Source organism: Cnephaeus nilssonii, assembly GCF_951640355.1.
Source record: "Cnephaeus nilssonii genome assembly, chromosome: 2".
Lineage (NCBI taxonomy): Eukaryota > Metazoa > Chordata > Mammalia > Chiroptera > Vespertilionidae > Cnephaeus > Cnephaeus nilssonii.
This window is the reverse complement of record NC_137073.1, coordinates 50,926,284-50,952,029: the sequence shown is the minus strand read 5'-3', so window position 1 is coordinate 50,952,029 and position 25,746 is coordinate 50,926,284. Positions and strand designations below refer to the sequence as shown.

The 25,746-nt window shown below is 36.2% G+C and overlaps 1 protein-coding gene across 2 annotated transcripts; it reads left to right on the top strand.

Annotated features, from left to right (window-relative positions):
* Positions 1 to 3: 3 nt before the first annotated feature.
* SLC25A46 (solute carrier family 25 member 46) lies at positions 4 to 18,094 on the top strand. Of its 2 annotated transcripts, none has more exons than XM_079794191.1 (8): positions 4 to 465; positions 2,895 to 2,937; positions 4,794 to 4,851; positions 5,442 to 5,519; positions 5,979 to 6,079; positions 11,955 to 12,011; positions 13,196 to 13,253; positions 17,305 to 18,094. In XM_079794191.1, the coding sequence occupies exons 1-8, from the start codon at positions 171 to 173 to the stop codon at positions 17,878 to 17,880; spliced, it is 1,266 nt and encodes a 421-aa protein (XP_079650317.1). In that variant the 5' UTR covers positions 4 to 170; the 3' UTR covers positions 17,881 to 18,094. The 2 variants fall into 2 exon arrangements, with proteins under 2 accessions (XP_079650317.1, XP_079650316.1); XM_079794190.1 differs by having other exon boundaries at positions 4 to 492.
* Positions 18,095 to 25,746: the final 7,652 nt, after the last annotated feature.

Here is a 25,746-nt window from a genome sequence, read left to right as displayed (position 1 = left end):
GTCAGCGTGACTTCCGGTTGTCAGTTTCTCCGGACGCGGTGGCGGCGGCGGCGGCGGCGGCAGTGGAGGAAGAGGAAGAGGAGGTGGAGGGAAAACCGTGCGGCCCGAGGTCGCCGCGGCCCCAGTCGTGGTGGGCTCCAGAGGGCTCGCCTCGTCCTGCCCCGTCTGCGATGCATCCGCGGCGCCCGGACGGGTTCGATGGCTTGGGCTATCGCGGGAGTGCGCGGGATGAGCGCGGCTTTGGCGTGGCCTTCCCTGCAAGGTCCTTCAGCTCCGGGCCGGAGCTGGGCCACTGGGTGACCACTCCCCCAGACATCCCCGGGAGCCGCAACCTGCACTGGGGCGAGAAGAGCCCGCCCTATGGCGTGCCCGCCCCCTCCACCCCCGAGGGCCCCGCCGAGGAGCCCTTGCCCGGCGGCAGCAGCGGCGGCGGCGGCAGCGGCGTGCCCGCGGGGCCGAGCACGGGTGAGGGACGCCGGGAGCCAGGCCCGGGTGAGGGGACTGGCGGGGCGGCGGCCTGCGGACCCCAGACGCCGCGCTGAGGGTCCCGCCTTCGGGGCCTCTGGGTCTAATCGCGTGCCACACCCAGCGCCCTCCCCGTGTCCTCTGCCCTTGAAGTGGGCCTCCTCTCTCTTCCTCACATAACAAATGTTTTCTCCGGGATGACTTCCAAAAAAAAAAAAGACACCTGTCTTAGCTAATTAAGTGGCCACTGTATTTACTTGATGTGATTAATTGTAGCTTTGTGTTCTGCAGAGGTTTTTTTGTTTTTGTTTTTTCAGCATGGACAGGCTTGGGCTCAAACCTGGCTCTACCAATATTAAAAGCTCAGAAACTGTGTAAACGTCTGTGAGCCCTCAGTTTTCTCATTTTTAATGTGGATAGAAGAATGTCAGGGTTTTTTAAGGGTTAAATAAGAATGCACAGTACACTGTGGAGCACATAGTAGGCTAAAAATATTTGTTTCCTTCCTTTCCCCCTTTTAATTATAGGAGTTGAGTCTGTTTTCTAAATCCCAAAATACCCCCTGGCATCAAACCCCTTTTTGGTAGAAGAGAAAATGTTTATACTTTCCCATTTTCTTCTGTTAAAACTTAATGGTAATATCAAATTGAGCCTCACTCATATTAAATGATTCACTTGAAATACACAGAGAAGTTCTAATTTTATTCTTTCTTATTTTTAATGGGCTGAAGTAGCACTTTCTACTTACATAAATTATAGATCCTAAATTCATGTATCCCATGGGAACTCTGTAAAGATTTATGGAATTGAGAAATATACCCACCTACTGCTTTTTTTTTTTCCTGACCCAAAAATTCCACTAACAAGCAAAAATCACTGATACAGTTTCAAGATAAGACTTTAAATTCAAGACATAATTCTTTTCCAAAGGATTGTCAGAAGACCTGTCTTAATTGCAATACTTGTAATTTAGATATCCTCAGCAACTTTTTTTACTCATAAAATGGAAATAATGGCACCCTCTTCCCATTCTCCTGAAATTGTTAGAATAGTAGATTATATTAAATATAAATTTAAGTATATTTATCATTGAATATAAAATATAAGTATATTTTAAACATCGATTTTATCCTCATTTCTTCTATTTTGACTTGTAGGTATAATAAGATTTATTTGATTTGGGATAACTAGGAGGAATAGACTTTAAATGCAGTATGATGAGCAAATGATGTGGAGGGGGGCCAGTGATTTAGTGTCATGCAATTAGCTTGTTCACTCTGTCTGGTTTTCTTTCTGTTGGTCCCAAGAGGAGTACTGGAAAATTTAAATGAAATAATTCAAAATGCATATATACTTGCTACATAGTTACATTCTTAGGCAGTAAAGTTTAGATTATTTTTTCATAATTTATGCGTTGATGGTTACAATGAGGAAGAGCTCTTAATGTAACTAGGGCTGTTGTTTTTTTAGCAGCAGTAAGAGGCTGGTGAGTCTACTTTGCAAGGTGGATAGAAGCCTGAGAGCATTATACAGTTAACAATATTAAACCTTCCTAATACCTTCCAGAAAATATGGTATTTTCTGTTACTATTAGGGGATGATCGGGACACACAAAAAGGGGAAAGAACTGAAAGGAGGAAAATGCCTTCACTTGGGCAAAGAAAAGCTCTCTCGCTTGTACGTTTTCCAAAATAAGGGTGAACCAAATAATGTCCTCAGGGACATGTTTGCATGGCCTTGTTCTGACTGTAATGAAATCGGGCGTTGCTTCATTTAAAAGAGCAGAGATGAGAGAGATGGAGGAGATGGGACAAGAGAGGAGAGAGAGAAAAGAGATTGAGAGCCCTTTATTGCCCGTTTTGATTATTCTTTCAATTTAATAATTTCGTGGTGTTTTACTTGTGACTGTTGGTTTAACATAAATACTCTCTACCACTAACAGCGAATGACTAATTTTACAATATGGGAGGTAAAGTTGTTGGTGTACGTATCAGAGCTTTCTACAGAAAAAATTGTATGTTGTTTGCAGTCAGAAGTTACAAACTGATAGCACATAGATTCTACCTGCAGATATGTTTGATTTGGCCCACACAATGTTTTAAAATAGTTACCAATCTTTTTTATTGAAAGATACTACATAAAAATATTTATTTTTTTTTTAGAAAAATCACAGCTTAGAAACCAACCCTGAGCCCACAGTCCCACATTGCAACAATGAATTGGAGCTGAAGAGCAGTTGTGCCTTACAACTTGCCACAAGCCCAACAGAGTTCTTCACTCATTCAAATGACTTCCCTGGCCCATATCAGAATTTGACTTGGGGACCTGGAGTTTACATGAATATCGTGTTAATAAAAGAAAATATTTTTTGTTGTTTTTGCAGTAAATCTAAGTATTGGTTATGAGTAATCTTATTTCTTCTATTTTAGAACAGTTGAGTAGATTTGCTGGATTTGGTATTGGACTTGCAAGGTAATGTTTTATCTAAATAATTTTAATTTCTATTTATAGTTTTTAATGTTATAATAAATGATTAGTAGTGTTCCCTTTAGATTGATTCTTTGTAGCAGTAGATTAAATATTAAATAATATTTTGCAGAAAAAATTATTTAAAATTTATAAGTTTAATTTTTCCCCCCAGTAAGGATAGAGAATAGTCATTAAATTTTATAATCACAAAATAATTTTGTAAGGAATATTGTTAACACCTTTCATATGTATCTATCCAAAGAATAAATCAATTCTAATCTTAATTCTTCTCCTCCAAAAACCAAGTCATTTTACATTGAATCTTTTTTAAAAATTGAATTATAACAAGATATTTAGCAACATGGAGTCTAGGTTTCAGTTATAATCAGCATTTAATGAGCATCATTTTTATTTTTAATGATTATTTTGTATTAGAAAAACCTCTAGTCTTGATTTATGTGACCTTTAGTGAATACTGTTTCAAAAATACTGGAATTGCACAAAGGCTGACATATGTTAACATAAGTCATTGTTTTAAACAAGAAAAAATTATCTTATTTGTATGATTAAACTTGAGGATGTTAATGTCAATAGAAATAAAATTTGTGTATTAACGTTTTCCTTGTGCTATAGTTAATTTTTCTTCAGCCTCACCGTTTATACTTTCAAGTCATTATCATCCTATATAATAAAAGCCTAATATGCTAAGTGTCTGACCTTTTGTTCAACCATTCGACTAGTTGCTATGACGCGCACTGACCACCAGGTGGCAGACGCTCTAACCTGTAGATTAGCTTGCTGCTGGGGTCTGGCCAATCGGGACTGGATGAGATGGGCCAGACACACTCTGGAGCCCTCCCCTGGTCCCATCCTGGCGGGCCAACCTCCTGCAGTCCTTCCACAGCTGGCTGGCTGGCCCTAATCGGGCAAGATGGGCTGGACACGCCCTGGAGCCCTCCCATGGTCCTTCCCTGGCCCCAATAATGCACCGGTGGGTCTCTTGGCCTGGCCTGTGGGGATCGGGCAGAAACCGGCTCTCTGACATACCCTGAGGGGTCCCAGATTGGGAGAGGGCGGTTCTCAGGTGACGCAGCCCGGAATCGGGCTTCCTCCTCTCTGGTTCTGGGTGCATCACCTGAGAACCGCAGCTGCCAAGTCACCACAGCTTGGCAGCTCCTGCATTGAGCATCTGCCCCCTGGTGGTCATTACGTGTCATAGCTACCAGTCGGACAGTCGCTTAGGCATATATATGTATATATATTTGCATCCACATATATGTGAGTGTGTGTAGATGTGTGCATACCCAAGCAGGCATGTGTTACTGTTAGTATTTAAGCCACAGTTGTAATTAGTTTGTGGGGAATATTTTGAGAACTATTTTGTGCCTAAAATACTAGTCAATTACCATGATCATTGAAATCCCTATAACAAGTGCAAAGTACATCAAAAACAAAATTTATAGAATGAGATTCATGAAAAATAGATGGCTCTTCTGATAGGAACTTTGTGCATAAGACATCTGAAAGAATTGAAAGGGGCATTTAAATTGTCTAGGAAAGGAGTTACCCATATTAGGTATACAGAAATGTAGTTTCATCTTTATATTATACATGTTAGTATTATATATTGTTTCCCTTGATTATCAGTTTCCAAATCTGGCTTTAATTCTTTTCATATTGAATTTTGTTACTGGTACAGTGTTTTGCAAACATGATATTTTTAAATTGTTTTTATTTTATTTTAAGAATGGGAAACAAAATAATTCATGGCTCTTCAAACAAAACTGATTTTGGATACATACATGTTATAAATTAAATTTTAGCTATATTACATATATTTATAAATTATTCTTATATAGTCTCTTTACAGAAAATGTACTGGCTCATCCTTGCATTGTTCTACGCCGCCAATGTCAGGTAAATATACTTCCTATGATATAATCCCAACCCTGATTTGAAGTACAGAACAGCCCAGCCACAGTGGCTCAGTGGTTGAGTGTCTCCACATCCCAATGAGAAGGGACTGGAATATGTGCTGCATCCTAATACTTTAAAAAAATTATTTCACTTAAGTATTGGTTCCGACCCCCTTTACTGATTTTATGATTTACTAATTGTTTATAGCTTATAGTTAGAAAAACACTAGCCATTGGGAGACATATAACTTCTGTTCCCTGAGTTCTTTGTGGTTCCTGAATGCTCTGCCACACTAAATGTAATTTAACTGTTTAAGGAAACAGAAATATCAAACCATATTACATATGCTATATTATTGTGTATATTGTGCATTGGTCTTCAGGATTGTATTTATATAACCATATGTATTTTACTTTTAATAAGTTTTTTAAAGCACTTTTAAGAGTAATTTTGCTTTGCTTATGTGTAATTTATGCTGACTTTAGAATTGAACTTTCGTTTATAATGTGACTCCACAGTATTTCTTTCATACCCTCGTTATTTCTTACAAAACAATAATAGAAAATAATTATGAAAAATATTTTTTACAGGTTAATTACCATGCTCGGCATTATCATCTCACTCCATTTACAGTCATCAATATTATGTACAGCTTCAACAAAACTCAGGTGAGAATTAGTATATAGATTTTATTAAAATTATTTATGTGTCATTTTGCCTTAGTAATAATTAAAGCAACAGTAATTTCTTATAATTTAGTTAATAAAAATATCTTAACTCTTGTACTAAAACTAAGGTAACATGATTATGGCATCTTTTTGGTGTCACTGAATAATCAGTGAATTTACACCTTTGCCAAAATTAATTAAATATTAGGGGTATTTAATCAGTATTAGAGATACTCAATTAATTGGAATGTTCATCTTGGCCTAAACGTAGGCTACCAACAAATATTAAAATAATATTAGAAATTAATTTAGTTGTAGTTTTCCACTAAAATGTCCTTTTAAATAATGTCTCATTGGAAATATCAGTGAACATTCAATATCAAGTTTTATTAAGTCCCTTTTTTTGTTGTTTCTTATTTAGCAATTAACAAAAATAACAATAAATTTTGTTTATTGTAGGGACCGAGGGCCCTTTGGAAAGGAATGGGAAGTACATTTATTGTCCAGGGAGTCACACTTGGAGCAGAAGGAATAATTAGTGAATTCACACCTTTACCAAGGTACCTTTTTGGCATTTTCTCAATATTAATGTCATATTAAAAATATAGCAAAATATAGTAGTTTCTAATAATACCTTGAATTTAAAAACTTGACTTGCCTGAAGTAGCTAAGAGAAGAAACAAAATAAATTTAATTGCTCTCTTATTGAATTAGTATATGATAAAGAAAATGCTTCCTGGTATAGTATCTATTGAAATATGTCTTTCAGCTCCTGCTGCTATGTGTCAGCAACTATCAGTTAAGGAATAAACATAATTATGTGAGCAATTCCTGCTCTTTAAGTCGCTAGTTGATGAAGGAGACACATGTAAACAAATTACAGTACATCATTATATGTGCTATAATTAAACCCCTTTCAGAGCCCAGGGGACACTTTGCATAGAGTTATTGTTAGGATTTCAGAAAAGAACTGAAATCTGAGCTAAGTCTTGATTTATGGGCAGGAATTGACTTGGCAGAGAAGGAGAGGATTCAGAGTAGAGGTGACAGCATGCCCATTGGAGGTTGGAACGTCTGGGTAATAAGGGTCTTGTGCTAAGAATAGTGGGCATGTATGGAGTGGAAGAGAAGGAAAAGGGGTTAAGGGGTTAAACTGAAGCATGGCAATGCCTTTGTAAGGGATTTAGGTTTTATTCTCTGTGGGATTGGGAATCGAAGGTGTTTTTGTTGTTTCTTTTTGTTAACATGGGTGATTTGATCAAGGATAATATTCAAGTGATAGTGTAAAAAAAAAAAAAGACTGGTGTAGACTGAGACTTGTGTAGAACTGTCAGTAATCTAGGCCAGATTGAGAAGGGTTTAAACTGTGGAATAGAATAGAAAACGATGAGCTGGAGAGACATTTCTAAAGTATATTTGATAACTGGTGCTATATTGGGAATGGGCATATGGAGAGTGAATTGTCATCAGTGACTGAGATTTCTAGATTGGAATCAAGTTGAAGAATTCATGAAGGAGAATAAGTTGGAATGGGGGAAAAAGATAAGGAATTTAACCTTCAATAGATGATGTTTGAGATTTCTGCAAGACATCTAGGGGGAACATGTCTAATAAGTAGTTGGAACCGTGGGTCAGAGTCTTTGAAAATGTTTGAAGCTGAAGGCATAGCTTTGAATGTAGTGGTATAAAAGTAGCAGTTGAAACATTAGGATGGATGAATTTCTGAAGGTGATAATGTAGACTAAGTGACAGAAAGTGGACCAAACACAGAATCCTGGGCAATGTGTGAGTGCACATGTGTGTGCCATACCTGTGTGTGTATTAGGAGAGGTAATTGAGGGGAGTAATAGAAGATGATCACAAAACTCATCGAAAATAGCAGCATACTGTAGGACAATAGTGTCATCGAAGCCAAGAGAGGTGAATTGGAATTGTTAGATATATTTGGAGGGAGAGGGTAGAGAAATTGGGTAAACTTATTTCTGCACCTGTTTTCTCCCTGGAACAGGATACAAGGTCATTAGGTGAAAGAAGAATGAGGAAAAGCATGAAAAGAATGAGTAACCTAGGTTCTCAAACTTAATATGTTCCTGAAGGCTGTTAGAAAACTGAACCATGTTTTCCCATTAGAAATAATGTAAATCGAATTAATCTGTTCCAGACCCCCAAATGATTCCCTGTTTTAACCTTTCTTATATACATTACATATTTAATTACTGTTTAATCTGTAAGTAAACACTTTAAAAACAAAAAGGACATTAAATGTAAGTGAAATTTTAACAAAAAAGAAATGAAAAATTTCATAATGATAAGCAGCAACAACAACAAAAAAATATTCACAGCATAATTTCCTGAGACGTTAATGTGAGGTTTTGCAGTAAAATGACTTATACTCACGCATTCTCTCCTTCGTCACCTGAGAGATCAGTGACTGATCACATAGGTATCGTCATGAAAGGGCTGTTGGTTTGAGAAGTGAATTGTTCAAGATGGGAAACATTCGAGAACCACGTTCGACTGTGTATGTTTGGGACAGTCACAGCTACTATGTGTAACAGAAGGGGAACCTTACTAGGAATATATGAAAGGAATGTTAATAGGTAATATTGGAAAGCATAAATTTGTATAAGTGCTATTTGGTAGGAATCTGTGATTTTCCCCTATCAACACTAGATTCCAGAGACAGCATTAAAGATTTTGAATGGTTTGCTAATGTAATTATAGTGATAGAAATGTATTAGCCTCAGAAGCTACTGAGGTGGTTCATTCTATCCTAGTACAGTGTAAAAAAAATTTTTTTGTTGATCCAAAGGTGGCCCCTGGTAGGTAAATTTTTGGGGTTGACAAGGAAGTGGGGTAGTTGCACGTACAGCCAACTGACATCTCAAACTTGGGATTCAGTCTTTTATAGGGAAGAAAATGAAGACAGGCGAGACTAATAGTAGGCTTTTTGCCAGTGTTTGCTTTCAAAGGACTGTATAGTCTTGAAGGTCTTGAAGTTCTTTTAAAACAGCTTTGCTAAATGTTATAAACAAAACAAAACATTTAGCCAGCGACAAGTTTCCCATCTACTTTAAAAATCTGAATTTATGATGTTGGCTAACTTTATTCACCCTATTGCTTTTTATATCACAGGATAAAATGAAAAGTTAGTACTTGTCATCAAATGTTGTTGAAGTCCTGCCAGAAACACAAAATTTTATAAAAATTTAACAAATTTCAGGAATTTCTGTATGGTAAAATGTAAAGAATTCTGCATTTGCAGTCAGACACCATTGGTCTTGCCTACACCACTTTTTAGTTCTGGGAACTTAGGCAAGTAATGACACTTCTCTAAAGCACAAGTGAAGTAGTAACTTTCACTCCAGGTTGAGGAGAAGGAAAAAAGAAATGGGAAGGCACAGAATTTTATCAACCTTTCTCATTCTGGAGATATACAGACACATCAGATTATGTGGACATTTTGAATCATATTTAGGAAGACATGAGAGGTTATCTTTGTTGTATTTTATCTGGATAATTTTGGTAATAAGTCCCACTCATTAACTAACTTATTTACTTAACTTACTAATATTTCCTGAGCACCTACTATGTTCTAGGTCCTGTACTAGAAATCAGGTATACAATGAGAAGAAGAAACAAAAGGTACCTTAGGTCTAGTATAAGGGACATACATTAAGTAAAATAATCCCACTAATGAATAACTAAGTACCAATTGAGATGGTTGCGGAAGAAAAAGAATATGGTTCTGTGAGAGTATTAAAGGGTTAGGAACAGTGTCAATAATAAAATGACACTTGTTTTTGTGTAGATTATGTATTAGGTATGTATATTCGTCTATCAAGTGGAAAGAATACGAGTGCCTGATGGCTGCTGAAAGGACAAACAAGTTGCCAATTAAAAACTGCATTGGACTTAGTGTCATGAAGGTCATGGGAACCTTGGCAAGAACTATTTTTGTTGGAATATTTGGGTAGAAACCAAATTGGAGTGCATTTAGAGGTGAGTGGGAAGTTAGGACATGGAAATAGCAAGTTTAGAAAGTTGGCTGTGATGAGGGATGAAAAAAAGTAGCTGAAGATGAGAGGTTTGGGTTGGGTTGAGGGAAGATTTTTTTAAGAGGGAAGCTATTTGAGCATGTGAAATGAGAGACAATGGAAATTAAAGACTACTTAACTATAGAGTTATTTAGACAATGGGGAGGAGGGGGATGGGGCAAGCTGGAGAGAATCAATGGGGAGGGAAGAAAACATAGGTAATACTTTCAACAATAAAGAATTATTTTAAAAAACAGAAAAAAATAAAAATTCTCTTTTGTGTAGATTATGCATTAAGACACTATCAATTAGAAAACTATTTTGAGAAAAAACAAGTCACTTCTCTCAATTTTGTTGCTTGTTTGAAGGGTAGTTTTTGCTTGTGAAAACTGATTTAAATGTATTTAACACAGGTTTTGATATTTAATAATGAAATATAAAAAGGTTTAATCACAAGTAGATTTCTATACTACCCTCTTTCCTGAAGCACTTTAATGTGCTAATTTAAATTTCTAGAGCTGTGGCAATAAGTTTTACTCATTTTATAAAAGAGTAGAGAATAGATACAAGGAAAAAAGTCTTAATTTTTTATAATTGATTCTAAATTTTATTTTTCTCTCTTTTACCTTAATAATCTTACCTTAATAATTAGTTTTGTATTCAAAGGGAAGGTGGTCCTGTCCTTTCAGAAACAGGCCACAGACCCATCTGTCCATAATGTTAATAACAGTTTCATGCTTCAAATCAGTATCATAATGGCCTTGAAAAGAGTAATAGTGCCCAGATGATTGGCAAACCACGTAGCATATTTTGTTTTATAATCACAAAGACACTGTCAGTAAGATGAGAGGCCTAATTTTTTTTTTGCATTTTTCATCGTAATCATTAAATATCATTTCAGCTCTATTTTTCTGTGGTTGTTCAGGCCTATAGTATTCTAGTATTAATCAGAATGTGACCCAGAAGGTTCTCTAGGGTCTTATAAATCAGAGAAGATTATTCTATTGTCTAAAAATTTCTCTGCAGACCTCTCAGTCTCTTAGAAAAATGTAGGAAAGTTCACATACCACCCGTGCTATAATTGTACTGAGTCTGTTTTTAGAGCACTTACATTATTAGTGATTAATTATCTTTGCCTTTTTAATGTAAAATATATTTATTCCTTTATCTCCTTATGTTTCTTATATTCACTTACTTGAGATAGAAAATGTTTTTCTCAGTTTCCTGCTGTGGCTATTGTGCAGTGAGTGTCAGTTTTATCAGGGGAACTGATAGTAGCTAGTCTCCTCTTTATTTTACACCCTCCTTTCTTTGCTATTCTCCCTCTCCCTTCCTCCTCCTTCTTCTCCCCTTCAATCCCCATTGTCTGACTCTTCATTTACTCTTCCTTTTGCTCTCCATATTCTTTCTCTTTTTTTACTTTTCTCTTGATACAACTTTTTCCTTTTTTGTTCTTCTTTCAGCTTGCCTCTCTTCTTTTTCTCCTCTTTCCTCGTTTCCAAAGGTAACCTAAATATCAGAAAACACCCAGTGCTAGATCTTGGTTCCAGATCTAGCGTTTTTTCTGTGTCCTTTGCACATGACCCTGTGACCTTTTTGACTTTTATTTTCTCAAAGTAAAACAAACGCAACAACACCTGCTCTGCTGCTCTCACAGGATTCCTTCTTGTATCAGATGAGATGAGAGGGAGCAGGGGCAGAAGCAGACTTCACGTCAGAGACCAGGGTTTAGAGCCCTTGTTTTACTACTAACATTATTCTGCATATAGTTACTTCATTTTGTTCGTTGTTTTTTATTCCCATTCTTACATACTTTTTAAAGCTTTATTTCTCCCTTTTATCCTATTCCTTGTTACCTTTTCCCTTTCCCACCCATTCTTTTTTACTCAACCTATCCTTTTTAAAAATATATATTTTTATTGATTTCAGAGATAAGGGAGGGGGGGGGGGAGAGAACCATCAATGAGAGGGGGGAGAGAATCATTGATCGGCTGCCTCCTGCACGCCCCCTACTGGGGACTGAGCCTGCAACCCAGGTATGTGCCCCAGAGGGAGCCCTTAAGTCCAAAGGCCAACTCTCTATCCACTGAACCAAACCAGCCAGGGCTCAACCTAGCACTTTTATATCTCCTTTAATTTCTCATGTTCATTTTTGTAATCAGTTATAACTTCCTCCTCTGTCAGCTGATACAAAAATACCTTGCACGTTGTTTTTCTTTTCAAACCACTGCAATTGTTTAAAATGTGTCCCAGAAAGGAACATGTTTTCCACTAGAATATATTTCTCCTACAGATTTTTTAAAATTAAAACTTGATTACCTTTTTGCAAGTTGGGCTAATTCAAGATGTTTTAAGTAACATGGCTTTTGTTTTACTTAAATTTATTTTTATTTTTTAGGGAGGTTTCACATAAGTGGAATCCTAAACAAATAGGAGAACACCTTCTGCTGAAATCGTAAGTGAAATTTATATTGAAAATTTCTATTAATTTTTATAGCACTATAACTGAAAAAAATCATTAAATAACTATACTGAAGGAAATTAGAGCAATGAAATATTTAAGGGACTAGAAGTTCAAAGGACAAGTAAGAGGGTTTAGGAATAAAAATCCTGAAATATATATTATCTTTAAAATAAACTTTCTAATTTGAAAGGGTGAAATCACAACCTAATTTTTCTTTGTGTTCTTAGGAAGTTAGCAGAGGTCCTCAACTTTTTAAACACAAGTTGCCAAGAAAATTATTATTATTATTTTATTATTAAGCAGAGATAACAAATTTATTTGTATGGTGATGAGCAAACTAAAAAACGTAGTCCTGAAGGCACTTAGTGATTTTACAACACTGACCATTTTGGTAGATTAGAATTTTACTCTTCACTTTTTAATTTTTTTTGAAGATTGTGAATTGGAAACCCCCCCAGCTTGCTGGCTCCCTTTGTGGGGCATTCTAGCACATTATTACTTAGTGATGTTCCATTCACCTTGAAAACCACTACTTGCCAGGACCTGGCCCATAGGGTTAGGTAAGTCCCACCTTGATATTATTTTAATAACTATATTTTGCAGGCTTGCAAAGTTGTAATATTACTCTGTCTAATATTAGTGGTAGGAAACAACTTTGCAAAGCTGTACAATATTGTTTTTTAATAATAAAAGGGACTTCACTTACCATTGAAGACTGGCTTAACTCTGCTGGGTGGGAAATCTGGGAATGGATAATAGCAGAACTTGTTCAGATATCACTGAGAAGGCAAGCAATAGAATGGATCCCACACCCTATATTTTAAGTGTCAGAGTTACAGGCTTCATTACCTATGTGCAGGTAGAGGTCCAAACAATGACTCAAACGAGCCTACATTTCATACTGCTTTAAAATAAAATCTATGTTCTTTGCAGGCTGTCCCTGTGTTATTATTAATACTTAATGTTTCATTTCTAATTGTTGAATAAAGATCTTCTGTTACAGGTCTCTGAAGTATCTTTAGGCTATAGGTATTAATAGTTGAAAACCTTACAAATATCACTCAGGCTTATTGATACATTAAAGTAGAATTATGTTGATACATTAAAGTAGATATTAAAAGATTTAATATAAGCATCTTGTTTCAATAAGCTGATGTTTGTTTTAATTTCTACAGCCTAACTTATATAGTGGCAATGCCTTTTTATTCAGCAAGTCTGATTGAAACAGTACAGGTGAGCTATTTTTTATGGTCATTTTTTACTTAATAGTATTTTGGAATATTAAATGTATTATTTATGCCTGATTTTATAACAGAGAAATTTAAAACAGTATCCTTTTAAAATTTTATTTTGCAAATACACACATATCAAAGATTATATACTAGCGCTTTCCTGATAAGTATACGGTATTTTCTTTTCAAACCTACTTCACACTTTTAGTTTTAATTTATTTTATCCCTTCTGTAGACAGCTGTATACTCTTTATTCAGATATCTTAGAATTCAGCCTATGGAATACAAAAAATCCAAAGGGTTGTGTGTATGTTTTTTCAAAATTTTAAGATAAAACTCAGAATGATTATGGCTTATCAGAGGTCAATAAATTAAGCATGAAACATGATAATCATCCTAACAGTGAGAAGGTAGTCTGCATAGTAGTTTATTAACAGCATTCTTATTAAATAGGCCTTTTAAGGAACATTTGATACTATGGTGTGGTAAGTGCTACAAAGCTAAAGCAATCTCCTGCTAGTTTTTTAAGTTGTTTTATTCTAACCACAGGGTGGCGCTCAAGTACATCAAATTCATAGATTTTTTTCACCATTGGATTCTTACACTTAAAACTGTCAGATGAAGATAGTTTAACTTCACCTATACACAAAATCCAACTAATTGTGCATCACCTATCTGCCATCTCCATCATCACATCCTCTAGCATATTATTTTTCTTCAATATGTATGAATTTCTTCTCTATAAAAACCTCAGTGGATCAGCCTTTTCTCTTCAAATTACTCTTTTCCACGTAATTGCTTTATTGGCCCCATCGCTGATTATTTATTTATTAGAATTGACTTAGTGAACATAAGTTAACATCTTGCTACTCAAGTACACTTTTCTCTGCTTTTGCACTTGGCATTGCATTAAATAAATGGTATCACCTTTGGGACTGCAGCTTACAGTTACTACTCTATGAGATATTCTCATAGATATGGGAAAAACAGCAGGAAGCTGATTGTTTAAGAAAAAACAAGCAGCAGGATATAGTGGCGGAAACAAGTTGATCAGAATCACAAGTCTGTTTAGATCTGTGACTTTAAACAAATATCTTAACCTTTCTAAATCTTAACTTTCTCACTCATAAAATGGGAACAGTAATTTAATAACTGGGTTGTAAAAATTGAGTTACTTATATAAAGTGCCCAGCTCACTATGTTTGTTTGCTTATTAACCCAGTATCTAACCCTCTTTTTCCTGCTCCAGGTTCTACCTGCTAATTGCCTCATTTTGATTTCTTTTGTCTGATTTTCTAGAAGTCTTTTTATGTCTCCTTAAGTTTCTCCTCTTGCACATCTTCCTCTTCTTTAAGTAACTTCTTTGCCATCTGTTCTACCATACTCTCAGACACAGTCCTTGACCCTGTCTGCTTTTATCCTGTATTCACCATCCTGGAGAACTCATTCACTCTCATGAATCATTTTGACTCTAATCTTTAATATGTGAATTAAATCATTATCACCTCAAGACTCAGCTCATAAAAACAATCTTGTCTTACTCCCCTGAAAATTAGCTTCCTTTCGAGCATCTCCTTTCTTATTAATGTACTATTGTTATCTTCACCCTAGAGACTTTAAACTTTAGTTCTTGTTTTTAGAAATGTCTTGATTTTTATATTTCTTTCATCCCTCATAACCAGGCAGTCATTATGCCTTCTTAGTTCTAACTCCAAAAAGTAACTGAGATTTGTCTGTTTCTCTCCACTGAAAGACAACCATTCTCATCCCTTCTTTATCACATACTCGGTTTATTATGTTAGCTTCTTTCTTCCTATTTCACATCCAGTAGGGTTTTGCCCTCCTGGGAGCTCGTTGAGAACATTCTTCCCTTGAAAAATACACATTCATACATAGATCTCCTGAAGACCTCCTGATCCCTTAAATATGAGCTTCCTAGTGAGCTGTTGTCTTCATTAACAATCCCTGTTCTAGTCACTGCATTCCACATCAGTGTAAGATTAATGTTCTTCACTTTCAGTTCTTCCATATTTTTGCTGATTAAGGATCCACACGGACTCAAACTTCCTAAAATCAATTTCAGACTTTTCAGTATAGTATTCAATTAAGGTTTTTATTAACTTCACTTTATCTTTTCAGTTAATCTTCCTTAACTGCTCTTTTTTTAAAAAACATCATTAAATAGTTATTGAGTGTCAACCTATATCAGGCACCATTATAGACCTTGGGGATATAACAGCAAACAAAACAGACAAAAATGGTCTGCCTTCATAGCAGTTATATTTTTATGGGGAAGATAAACATAAACAAAATCAATGTAAAGTATACTCGATGGTGCTAAGTGCTAAAGAGAACAAAATAATGCAGGGAAATTAAATAAGATTAATGGGTTGGGCGGAGCAGCTATTATTATTTTTTTTTAATCAGAAAAGGCCTTACTGAGAAGGTAACGTTTGAGTAAAGATCTGAGCATATGAACTGCATAGATATTTGGGAGAAGAACATTCTAAGCAAAAGGAAAGCAAGTGCAAAGGTCCTGAGATGGGACTGTATTTCATGTGTTTGAGGAGCAAAAAGGAGGCCAGTATAGTTGAAGCTCACTAAGCAAGAGGGAGATGAGTTCTGAGAGGTAAGAGGATGATAAATCATAAAGGACATTTTAGGTCATTGTAATAATTTAGCCTTGACTTTGAGGGGCATGGAAAGTCTTTGGTATATTTGAACCAAAGAGTGATTCTGGCATGTCTTTATTAGGATCTCTTTCGCTGCTGTATTAAAAATAAACTAGAGTGGGAAAGGATCAGAGATAGGTAAATGGACTAGGTGAGCTGATTTTAGTCTGTGGTTTTAAATGTATTATATTTACTGAAAACACAATTATATGTCCAGCTTGGAGCTTTTTATCATCTAAATTGTAAACTCCAAGTTTACCCCTTAACATTTCTGAACTCTTGATTTCTCCCCAAAATGCTACCCCATCCATATTTCCCAACTCAGTAAGAAGCATTGCTATTCCACGTCCTCTGGCCAACATCTTGAGGTTATCCTTGACTTCTCTCCTTCCTACCCAAATCCAATCCACCAGTAATTCCTATTGGCTGTAGTTTTAAGATAAAAGCACAACTAACGCACTTCCCTCCCATTACTACCTTGTAGTCTATCATCTCTTTCTGGATTATGTAATAACTTTTTAACTGGTTTCTCAGCCTGCCCTCTTGTTTTCCTCTGCACAATAGCCAGTGTTAACCTATATTATATCTTGTCCATCTTCTGCTTAAAACCAGCTACCTTTCCATCTGATTTTTCCACCTGACTAAAAGCCAGAGTCTGCTCAGTGGCATGGTATGGCCCCTGACTACATTATAACTTCATTTTATACTTTCTCTTCTTCAGTCATTACTGTAGCCAAATAGGCTTCTTGCTGTTCCTTTTCTGCCTGTCCATGATTCTGACCTGTATCACAAACTTTGTTATACATATCCTCAAAATTATAGATAGGCAGAGACATTGCAGATGATAATGACTAAGGCCTGGCTTTCAGGCCTTTTTTCACTTAATACTCCTAGCAACTCTATGCATAAAAGGTAGATGGTACTAATTGCATTTTTAGAGAATGGTAAACTGACTCTTAGGAGAAGTTAAATAACTTGCCAATGGTCACATAACCAGTAAGTAATGGAGGCAGGGTTGAAACCCACTTGTAAGAAGTCTAAGCACTATACTACCTCTTTTGGTGTCCTGGAGTTAATGCTTTTCAAAATTATTTCTCAGGAGCTTCTTGAGGCCGGGGAAACCAGGTGTGTCCCCACCCACATCTCCTACTCTTTTCCTTTTCCAATAAAAGTAGCTCCCACTTCACTGCTATCTGTTTTTATGAAATTTCATTTGAAAAAAAGAATCTAACACCTAGGTAAATTTGAAGTCTGTAAACTATTGATGTTTTCCCTTTTTGGTCAGCAAGTTACTATTTAAAAGGAACCTAAAAAGAGCCCTTTTTGGAGGGCAAAATAAGCAAATATTAACTTCCACTCATTTCATCATTTTTATTTTAGAGTGAGATAATTCGAGATAATACTGGGATTTTGGAATGTGTTAAAGAAGGCATTGGAAGAGTGATAGGCCTGGGAGTGCCTCATAGCAAACGACTACTTCCTCTTCTCTCCTTGATCTTCCCCACGGTGCTGCATGGGGTTCTTCATTACATCATCAGCTCCATCATTCAGAAGATCGTCCTACTAATTCTAAAGAGAAAGACTTACGGCCACCCAGCTGATAGCACTAGCCCAGTGCAGAGTATGCTGGATGCTTATTTTCCAGAACTAATTGCTAACTTTGCTGCCAGTCTTTGCTCTGATGTTATACTTTACCCTTTGGAAACAGTTTTGCACCGCCTTCACATTCAAGGAACACGCACAATAATTGACAATACAGACCTTGGCTATGAAGTGCTTCCAATTAATACACAGTATGAGGGAATGAGAGACTGTATCAATACCATAAAGCAGGAGGAAGGAATGCTTGGTTTTTATAAAGGGTTTGGTGCTGTTATAATACAGTACACACTGCATGCAGCTGTCTTACAGATAACCAAAATCATTTACTCTACGCTTCTTCAAAATAGCGTTTGAGATATAAGTTCCCGATTAGTCTAAAAGGCACAATCTGGACACTTTGCTATGAAATTGTGAGGGATAAAAGTGAATACTGGGGGGGAAATGGATTAGAAGTGAAACTGGTAGAGAAAGCCCATGCTCGTTATATTGACTTTTTTTTTTTTCTTAAGGCATAGGTCTCTTTGGGATCAAAAGTATTACAAATTTGAAAACTCAATAAAAATAATACTCATCAATTAAATTCTAGCTAGTGTAGCACACATACTGAATAAAAATGATCTTGGGCAGAAGCAAAAATTTATCAGCAAACACAAAACAAAATTTTACAGAGCTGAACTTATTCCATCTAACTTTAATATTTATTACATGTTTATTTTACCTTCTTGGTTGATATTGGTATGTCATCCTTAATGTGTAGTATCAAGAGGTCATACTTTACCTTCAAGCAATAAATATGTAACCAGTGATGATGAGAAGGATTAGATTTGGCAATCTGTAATCAGGAGTTGAAGTTTTAAATTGTATTATCCCTATATAACGTTTTAATGGCTGCATATTATATAAAGCCATTTATGTTCACATACAAAACTTGGAATTTCCTTCCTTTCAACAAATTTTCCACCCTTAGATCAGCTTATTGCATAAGATGAAGTCACACACTTTCTGCTTAAATATCAAAATAAAATATTAAAAGCCAAGGTATCCAAAGATTTAAGGCAAACAGCATACTTGTCTATATCCAAATGCAACATTTCGGTACCAGCAACTTGATATTCGTCATATGTTTATAAAGCTTGATTTGCTTACCTAGTTATGTGAATCATCAGGCTGTTTTTAGAGCCACTCTTAACAGAGATAGAAAATAAAATAATCATGACAACTATTACTGTTTCTAAATTTAGAAATTGTGTATTGAAAGGAATGTCACTTGTCTTTCATTTCTGAATGACTTGTCTTAGTGGAGACGTGATTAAAATTCACCTGGGAATTTGTGCCTCTTGCCTTCTGTATAGTTATCATAAATTAATGTCTTCAGTTTTTATTCCAGGTTTGTTTATAATTTCATACTCCAAACTAGATATACATAAATGGAAAAGCAGGTCTCTCCTTAACGCCTTTTACTTAAACTTGTTTGGATGAATACTGAAGAAAAAATATAAACTTTAAAGAAAGTTTGTCCTCACTTTTTATGGATGAGGTAAAGAGGTAAATTTCAATAAATACTAAGCAAAAAAATTGTATGTTCCTAAATGGATGAAGTTCTTTGTATAGTAAAATGATATGCATTTGACTGATCCATCATTAAACATTTTAAAGTTTCATTTCCTCCCGTAAATGGTCACAGTTTTACTATGAGCCATGTAGCACACTGAAGTGCAATGACTTTGCACTTATATTTTCCAACCAGATTTATAAATAGATTTATTTTAGTTGTTAAATATCAGAGAAGTGGTTACTTGATGTAATTAATAATGTTGGAATCAAAAATGATATCCAAGAAGTGTGAAACAGTATTTAAGTAGCAACTCTGTCTACTATCCTGTGTTGTATGTTTGTGGGTGGTTTTTTCCCCCAATTACTAAAACATACAAGTTTTATGTTTTTAAATTTCACCAAGAGAGGAAAAATAAAATTAAACACCACTGATTAGATGTTGTATTTTATGGTTACTCCTTCAGATTAGGGTTTACTTTGTCCAACGTATGGCATTTAAATTGTATTCATTGCTTTTAAACTACTAAGTAAATTGTTAGATATTTATATGTCGACTTCCTAAAAATCCTTTCATTTTTATTATAATCAATGAAGATGGTTTCAGGCAAGAGTTAACTTCTGAAAATTGCAAGTTTCAGAAAATTTCTGGAAGAGAATCTGAATGGAATCAAGTATTTACTAGTGGAAATATATGGGATCTTTTACCTAGCTAAAAATTAGGTATTTCAAGATTATTTGATGGAAGTTAGCATGCAGATTCAGTTGGATAACTGTTTCATTATGAAATCATTACAAGACTAATAGCTTGAACCACACACAAGTAAGGTTAGTCTTATTTTCTGTCTCTTTGGAAAAAGTATACAAATTAACATCAAAACAAAATGAAATTAGCCTAAAAAGTTGAAATGTAGCAAGTTAAAATACTAATTTTTTTTAACTCCTCACCTGAGGATATGTTTTTATTGATTTTAGAGGGAGAGGAAAGAAGAGAGAGAGAGATGAGAGAGAAACATTGATCCGATCAAACTCGCAACTTGGGTATGTGCCCTGGCCCTTTTGGTGTACTGGACAACACTCTAGCCAACTGAACCACTCAGCTAATGCAAACTACTAATATTTTTTACTCCCATTCCAAATTAGTTGAAATATAAAAATCTTAAAAATTCAAGCACTTAAATGCTGGCCAAATAAGTTTAACTGAATTTAGAGAGGAATAAGTGAAATAAACATTGGACATGCTCTTTCCCTTTTTAAAAGAGCTCTATTTCTTTAGTATATAGGTGCCAAAAGCAAATATCCATGCACTACATTTCTTTAGGTGATAATAGCTCAGAATAATATTTGTAATTCAGTATGATTAACCTTTTGCACTCGGATGTCCAGTGTGACTCGACACAGTTAGCATTAGAATAAAGGAATCGAGAAAAAAGCAAGCGAGTGCAAAGGGTTGATAGTATTATGAATGAGAATCCATAGGCCCAATGGTCCTTACACATAATCGATTTTGGCCATGGAGATGAAGTGTGATATGCTTGCCCTACATTATATGAGTTCTTAATTTGAGTCAGATAGCTAGAAAGCGATTGAATTAAAAACTGAAACACATGATAAATATTAACTTACTTTGTTTAGTGAATTTGTTCATTGATTTGCTAAATCTGTTTATAAGTTTCTTTACCATAAGGTACCCTTTCTATGGACCCTTGAAAAATAATTCCTAAATTTATCAAATTTAGTCAAGCCTCTAAATTTTCAGCACTAGATGCTATGAGATAGTTAAAAACCAGCCAATTTCAAAATGGCTCTGGATTGGGGAATGTGATGTCTTAGTTACTGTTTACACAAACAAAACTGGAGAGGTAAGAAGTCTCACTCATGTACCTGACTACTCACAGCTCTCTTTTTTAGTACTGGCTTTCTTATAAACGCACAAAATATTCATTTTACCTGTTGGGCACAAATGCTTCAACATTTCTCAGTGTGTTCATAGATCTGCTCAGAAAATAAAATATTCTGCTTTGATACTGGTCTTTTTCACATGCCCTCAGTTTGCTTACTCCCGTGTTTTATCATAAAGGACTACTTTTTCAGCTCTTAAAAGGATAGGCAGGTTTGAATTAGTTTTTTTTTTAATCAATAATACGTAAGCAAATAAAATCCTCTTAGTAACACTTCACATTGCACTAGAATTTCAGTGATCTTAACTTTGGCATTTCTGCTTTCTCTTCTAAGTAGTTGTACATTTTGCTCGCTAATGTAATGTCTTTCTTCTGAGTCATTTAGAATCACTAATATGTTACCAAGTTGGATAGCAGAGTAGCAAAAATTTGGGATTTGACAATGACTCATATAATATTACCTCAACTAGAAGAGGTGTTTTGTCTGTATGTGTATTTCGGTGTGTCTTTTTATGTTGTTTTTATCTCACTGATGTTTTCAGTAAGTTGTGTAACATGAAAAGATTCAATAAAATGTTAAAATAAAGTTAGAATTTTTCTATTACTGAAATGTTGAAATAAAATTAGAATTTTTATATTACTGATGTTGGAGAACTATGCAGGCTGGTGATATAGTAGGGGTTCAGAATATGTCACCCCAAAATATGCGGGGTTGGCATTTGTTTAAAGGTACTTGAGAAACGGGTGCAAAAAGGAGACTGCCCCTCCTTTGCCCCTCTGAAAGTGGATGATAAAGTTACCCTGCCTGTACCAGGGGGTAGAAGGCACCCTCATCCTACCAGAGACATGAAATTTAGGGCTGAAAGGGCTTTGTAAATAAACCTTGTTAATTCCTCGCCATTTATTTCCCTTAGCACAAGCCCCTCTGCCTTGTCAATTCTTCACAAGTGGATTGTTTCATTGTCTAAAAGATAATAAAACTTTCTGCTATGTTCACTTCTTTGCGTCATGTTTTATAGGGCTTCTGTATATACAAATTTAAATTTTTCTCCTGTTAATTTGCCTTATGTCAATTAAGTTATTAGACCAGCCAAAGAAGGGGAGAAGGAAAATTTTTCTACACCTATAGTGATGAAAGTTCCTTTTTTTAAAGAAATGAAGACCAAGAAAAAAATATATATGTAAAATTAAACTTTTTTGCCAACCATTTAAAAATGTCTTAGTGATGTTTTATGAATTTGACTCCAAAGGCAAGGGAAAACAATAAACAAATGGGACTACATCAAACTGAAAAGCTGTACAACAAAGAAAATGACCAACAAAACAAAACGATGTTAGAAGACATTTGCAAATGATATTTCTGGTAAGGGTTAATATCCAAAATATATAAAGAACTCCTACAAGACTACAACAACAAAAATGATTTAAAAAATGGCCGAAACCAGTTTGGCTCAGTGGATAGAGCGTCGGCCTGTGGACTGAAAGGTCCCAGGTTCGATTCCGGTCAAGGGCATGTACCTTGGTTGCGGGCACGTCCCCAGTAGGGGGCACGCAGGAGGCAGCTGATCGATGTTTCTCTCTCATCGATGTTTCTAGCTCTCTATCCCTCTACCTTCATCTCTGTAAAAAATCAATAAAATATATTTAAAAAATAAATAAATAAATAAATAAATAAATAAATAAATAAATAAATAAAAAATGGACAAAGAATCTGAATAGACATTTTTCTAAGGAAGACATATAGATGGCCAACAGGCACATGAAAAGATTTTCAACATCACTGATTATTAGGGAAATGCAAATCAAAACCACAGTGAGCCCTAACCGGTTTGGCTCAGTGGACAGAGCGTCAGCCTGTGGACTCAAGAGTCCCAGGTTTGATTCCGGCCAAGGGCATGTACCTTGGTTGCCGGCACATCCCCAGTAGGAGGTGTGCAGGAGGCAGCTGATTGATGTTTCTCTCTCATCGATGTTTCTGGTGTGCAGGAGGCAGCTGATTGATGTTTCTCTCTCATCGATGTTGGTAACTCTCTCTCCCTCTCCCTCTCTGTAAAAAATTAATAATATATATATAAAACCACAGTGAGAAATCACCTCACGCTTGTTAGAATGGCTGTTATCAAAATGACAAAAAAGTGAAAAAAGTGTTGGAGAAAATGAGCCCTTGTGCTGACTGTTGGTGGGATTGTACCTTGGTACAATCACTGTGGAAAACAGTATGGAGGATCCTGAAAAAATTAAGAATAGAACTACCATATGACCCAGCAATTCCGCTTCTGGGTATTTATCTGAAATATATGAAAATACTAACTTGAAAAGATATATGCACCCCTATGTTCATTGCAGCATTATTTATAACTAGAGGCCCTGTGCACAATATTTGTGCATGAGAGGGGTGGTCCTTCAGTCTGGCCTGCACCCTCTCATAATCCAGGACCCCTCAGAGGATGTTCAACTGCCAGTTTAAGCCTGATCCCTAAACCGGCAGTTGGACATCTCTCTCGAAATCCAGGACCACTGGCTCCTAACTGCTCACCTGCCTGCCTGATCGCTCCTAACCACCTCTGCCTGCCTGCCTGATCACCCCTAACTGCCTCTGCCTGCCTGCCTGATCACCCCTAACCACTCACCTGCCTGCCTGATCACCCTAACCACCTCTGCCTGCCTGCCTGATCACCCCTAACCACCTCTGCCTCCCTGCCTGATCACCCCTAACTGCTTGCCTGCCTGCCTCATAGCCCCTAACCGCTTGCCTGCCTGCCTGATCACCCCTAAACACTCTGCCTGCCTGCCTCATTGCCCCTAACTGCTCACCTGCCTGCCTAATTGCCCCTAATTGCCTTTGTCTTGGCCCCCGCCACTGCGGCTTTATCCAGAAGGACGTCTAGAATGATGTCTGGAAGGTAATTTGTCCAGTTAATTAGCATATTATGCTTTTATTATTATAGATAGCCAACATATGGAACAACCTAAGTGTCCATTGGATAAAGAAGATGTGATATATTATGTACAATGGAATACTACTCAACCAAAAAAAAAAAAGATAAAATTGCCATTTGTGGCAACATGGGTTGAACTTGAGGGTAAGTTGGCCAGAAAAGGATAAAAATTGGATGATTTCACTCACATGTGGAATATAAAAAAGAAACAAATGAATAAAGAAAATCAAAAACAAACTCATTGATACAGATAACAGAATGATGGATATCAGGGGGAAAAGTGGGGAAGGGCAAAATGGGCAAAGAGGGTCCAATATATGGTGGGGGATGGAAACTAGACTATTGGTGGTGAACACACAGTGTATACAGATGCTAAATTATAATGTACACCTGAAACATATGTTATTAACCAGTTACCTCAATAAAATAAAATATTTCTGATATAACTGTGATGTGGCTCACAAATAACATTTTCTAAAATATGGTTTCCTTTGCATTATCTTTTGTTTACAAAAGATAAACATTCTCATATTTGATCCTTACAGCAGTCCTCAGGCATTTTCTAAGTAGTCGTGTGTAGGGAGGAAATAGATATAGATGGTGGGCATTGCTTGAAAGTAGTGTAAGGTGATCAGAAAAACCTGTACCCCCAGGCAGGACTGATGGCTGAGACATGCAAGAGACTGCCTAAAGCCAGGGAGGGGATTTCTTTGGCAAATTGGGACATTTAAATGTGGTCATGTATACTGGGGAATTTAGAAAGCCACACACATGCCCAGGACAGGACACATGCTCAGAACAAAACTGAGAAGACCCTAAAGGTTCACTATTGGATGACTTATAAACTCATACAGGAAGTGAAGGGTTAGGCAGAGTTGTAAACAACCTGGCTAAGTGTTCAAGGGGTGCCCCAATACAGAGTCCATCCACCAAGTTAAGCAACTAACTAAATACAAAGCCAGAAATCAAACTTAGCTCTTGTAATCCAGTTCAGTGTCTCACCATAATGGGACCTCTCAAAGTCCAGAATAGATGGTACTGGGGCCCAAGACAGACTGCCCTGAAGTATCCCATAATAGCATATTGATTACTTTTAAATAAAGCTATTTGACCAGCAGCTGGTGCCAGAAGGGCACCTTGACCCTCCTTGTCTCCTTGAATCCAGGAAACAAATCCCTGTGAGAGGTATCTTCCCACACCTGGAAGACCCTTATGCTAAACAACTTAGAGCCAAAAAAATCTGTGTAATCAAATCTTATTGCAACTTTTCTAATTTACTGATTTTAAATTTCTCATTAACAAATACCCAAACCTTGTTTACATTCTTTTATAATGAACATTTAACTTTTTTTGTTTGGTCAATCTCTCACAAATGTATTGTTTCTTTGTCTAAATAGTATAAAAAGGTGCCTGGTTTGATCATTTCTTTGAGCCTCATTTTATGGTCTGAGCATCATATTGCAATTCTGTGGGCAAGTATTATTTTGATTTTTCTCCTGTTAATCCAGTCTTGTGTCAATTTTATTGTCTTATTATTAGTTCTTATTGCCATAAGAATTAAAGAAGGGTAGAGGTGGAAAATTCTCCCCCTCCTGACAATGTTCTAATAATATCTGCTCTTTAAAAATAAGAACAAGGGCTAACATTTATTAAGCACTTAGTATAATGCCACATCATTAAGAATTTAAGTGCATGACTTCATACATTCCCTCCAGCACCCTTATAAAGTAGGTACTGTTAGTATCTCTTTTTACAAATGCAGGAACTAAGGCTGGGAAGTTAAGAGCTTTGCCTAAGATCAGACAGTAAGTAGCATAGTTAGGATTTAA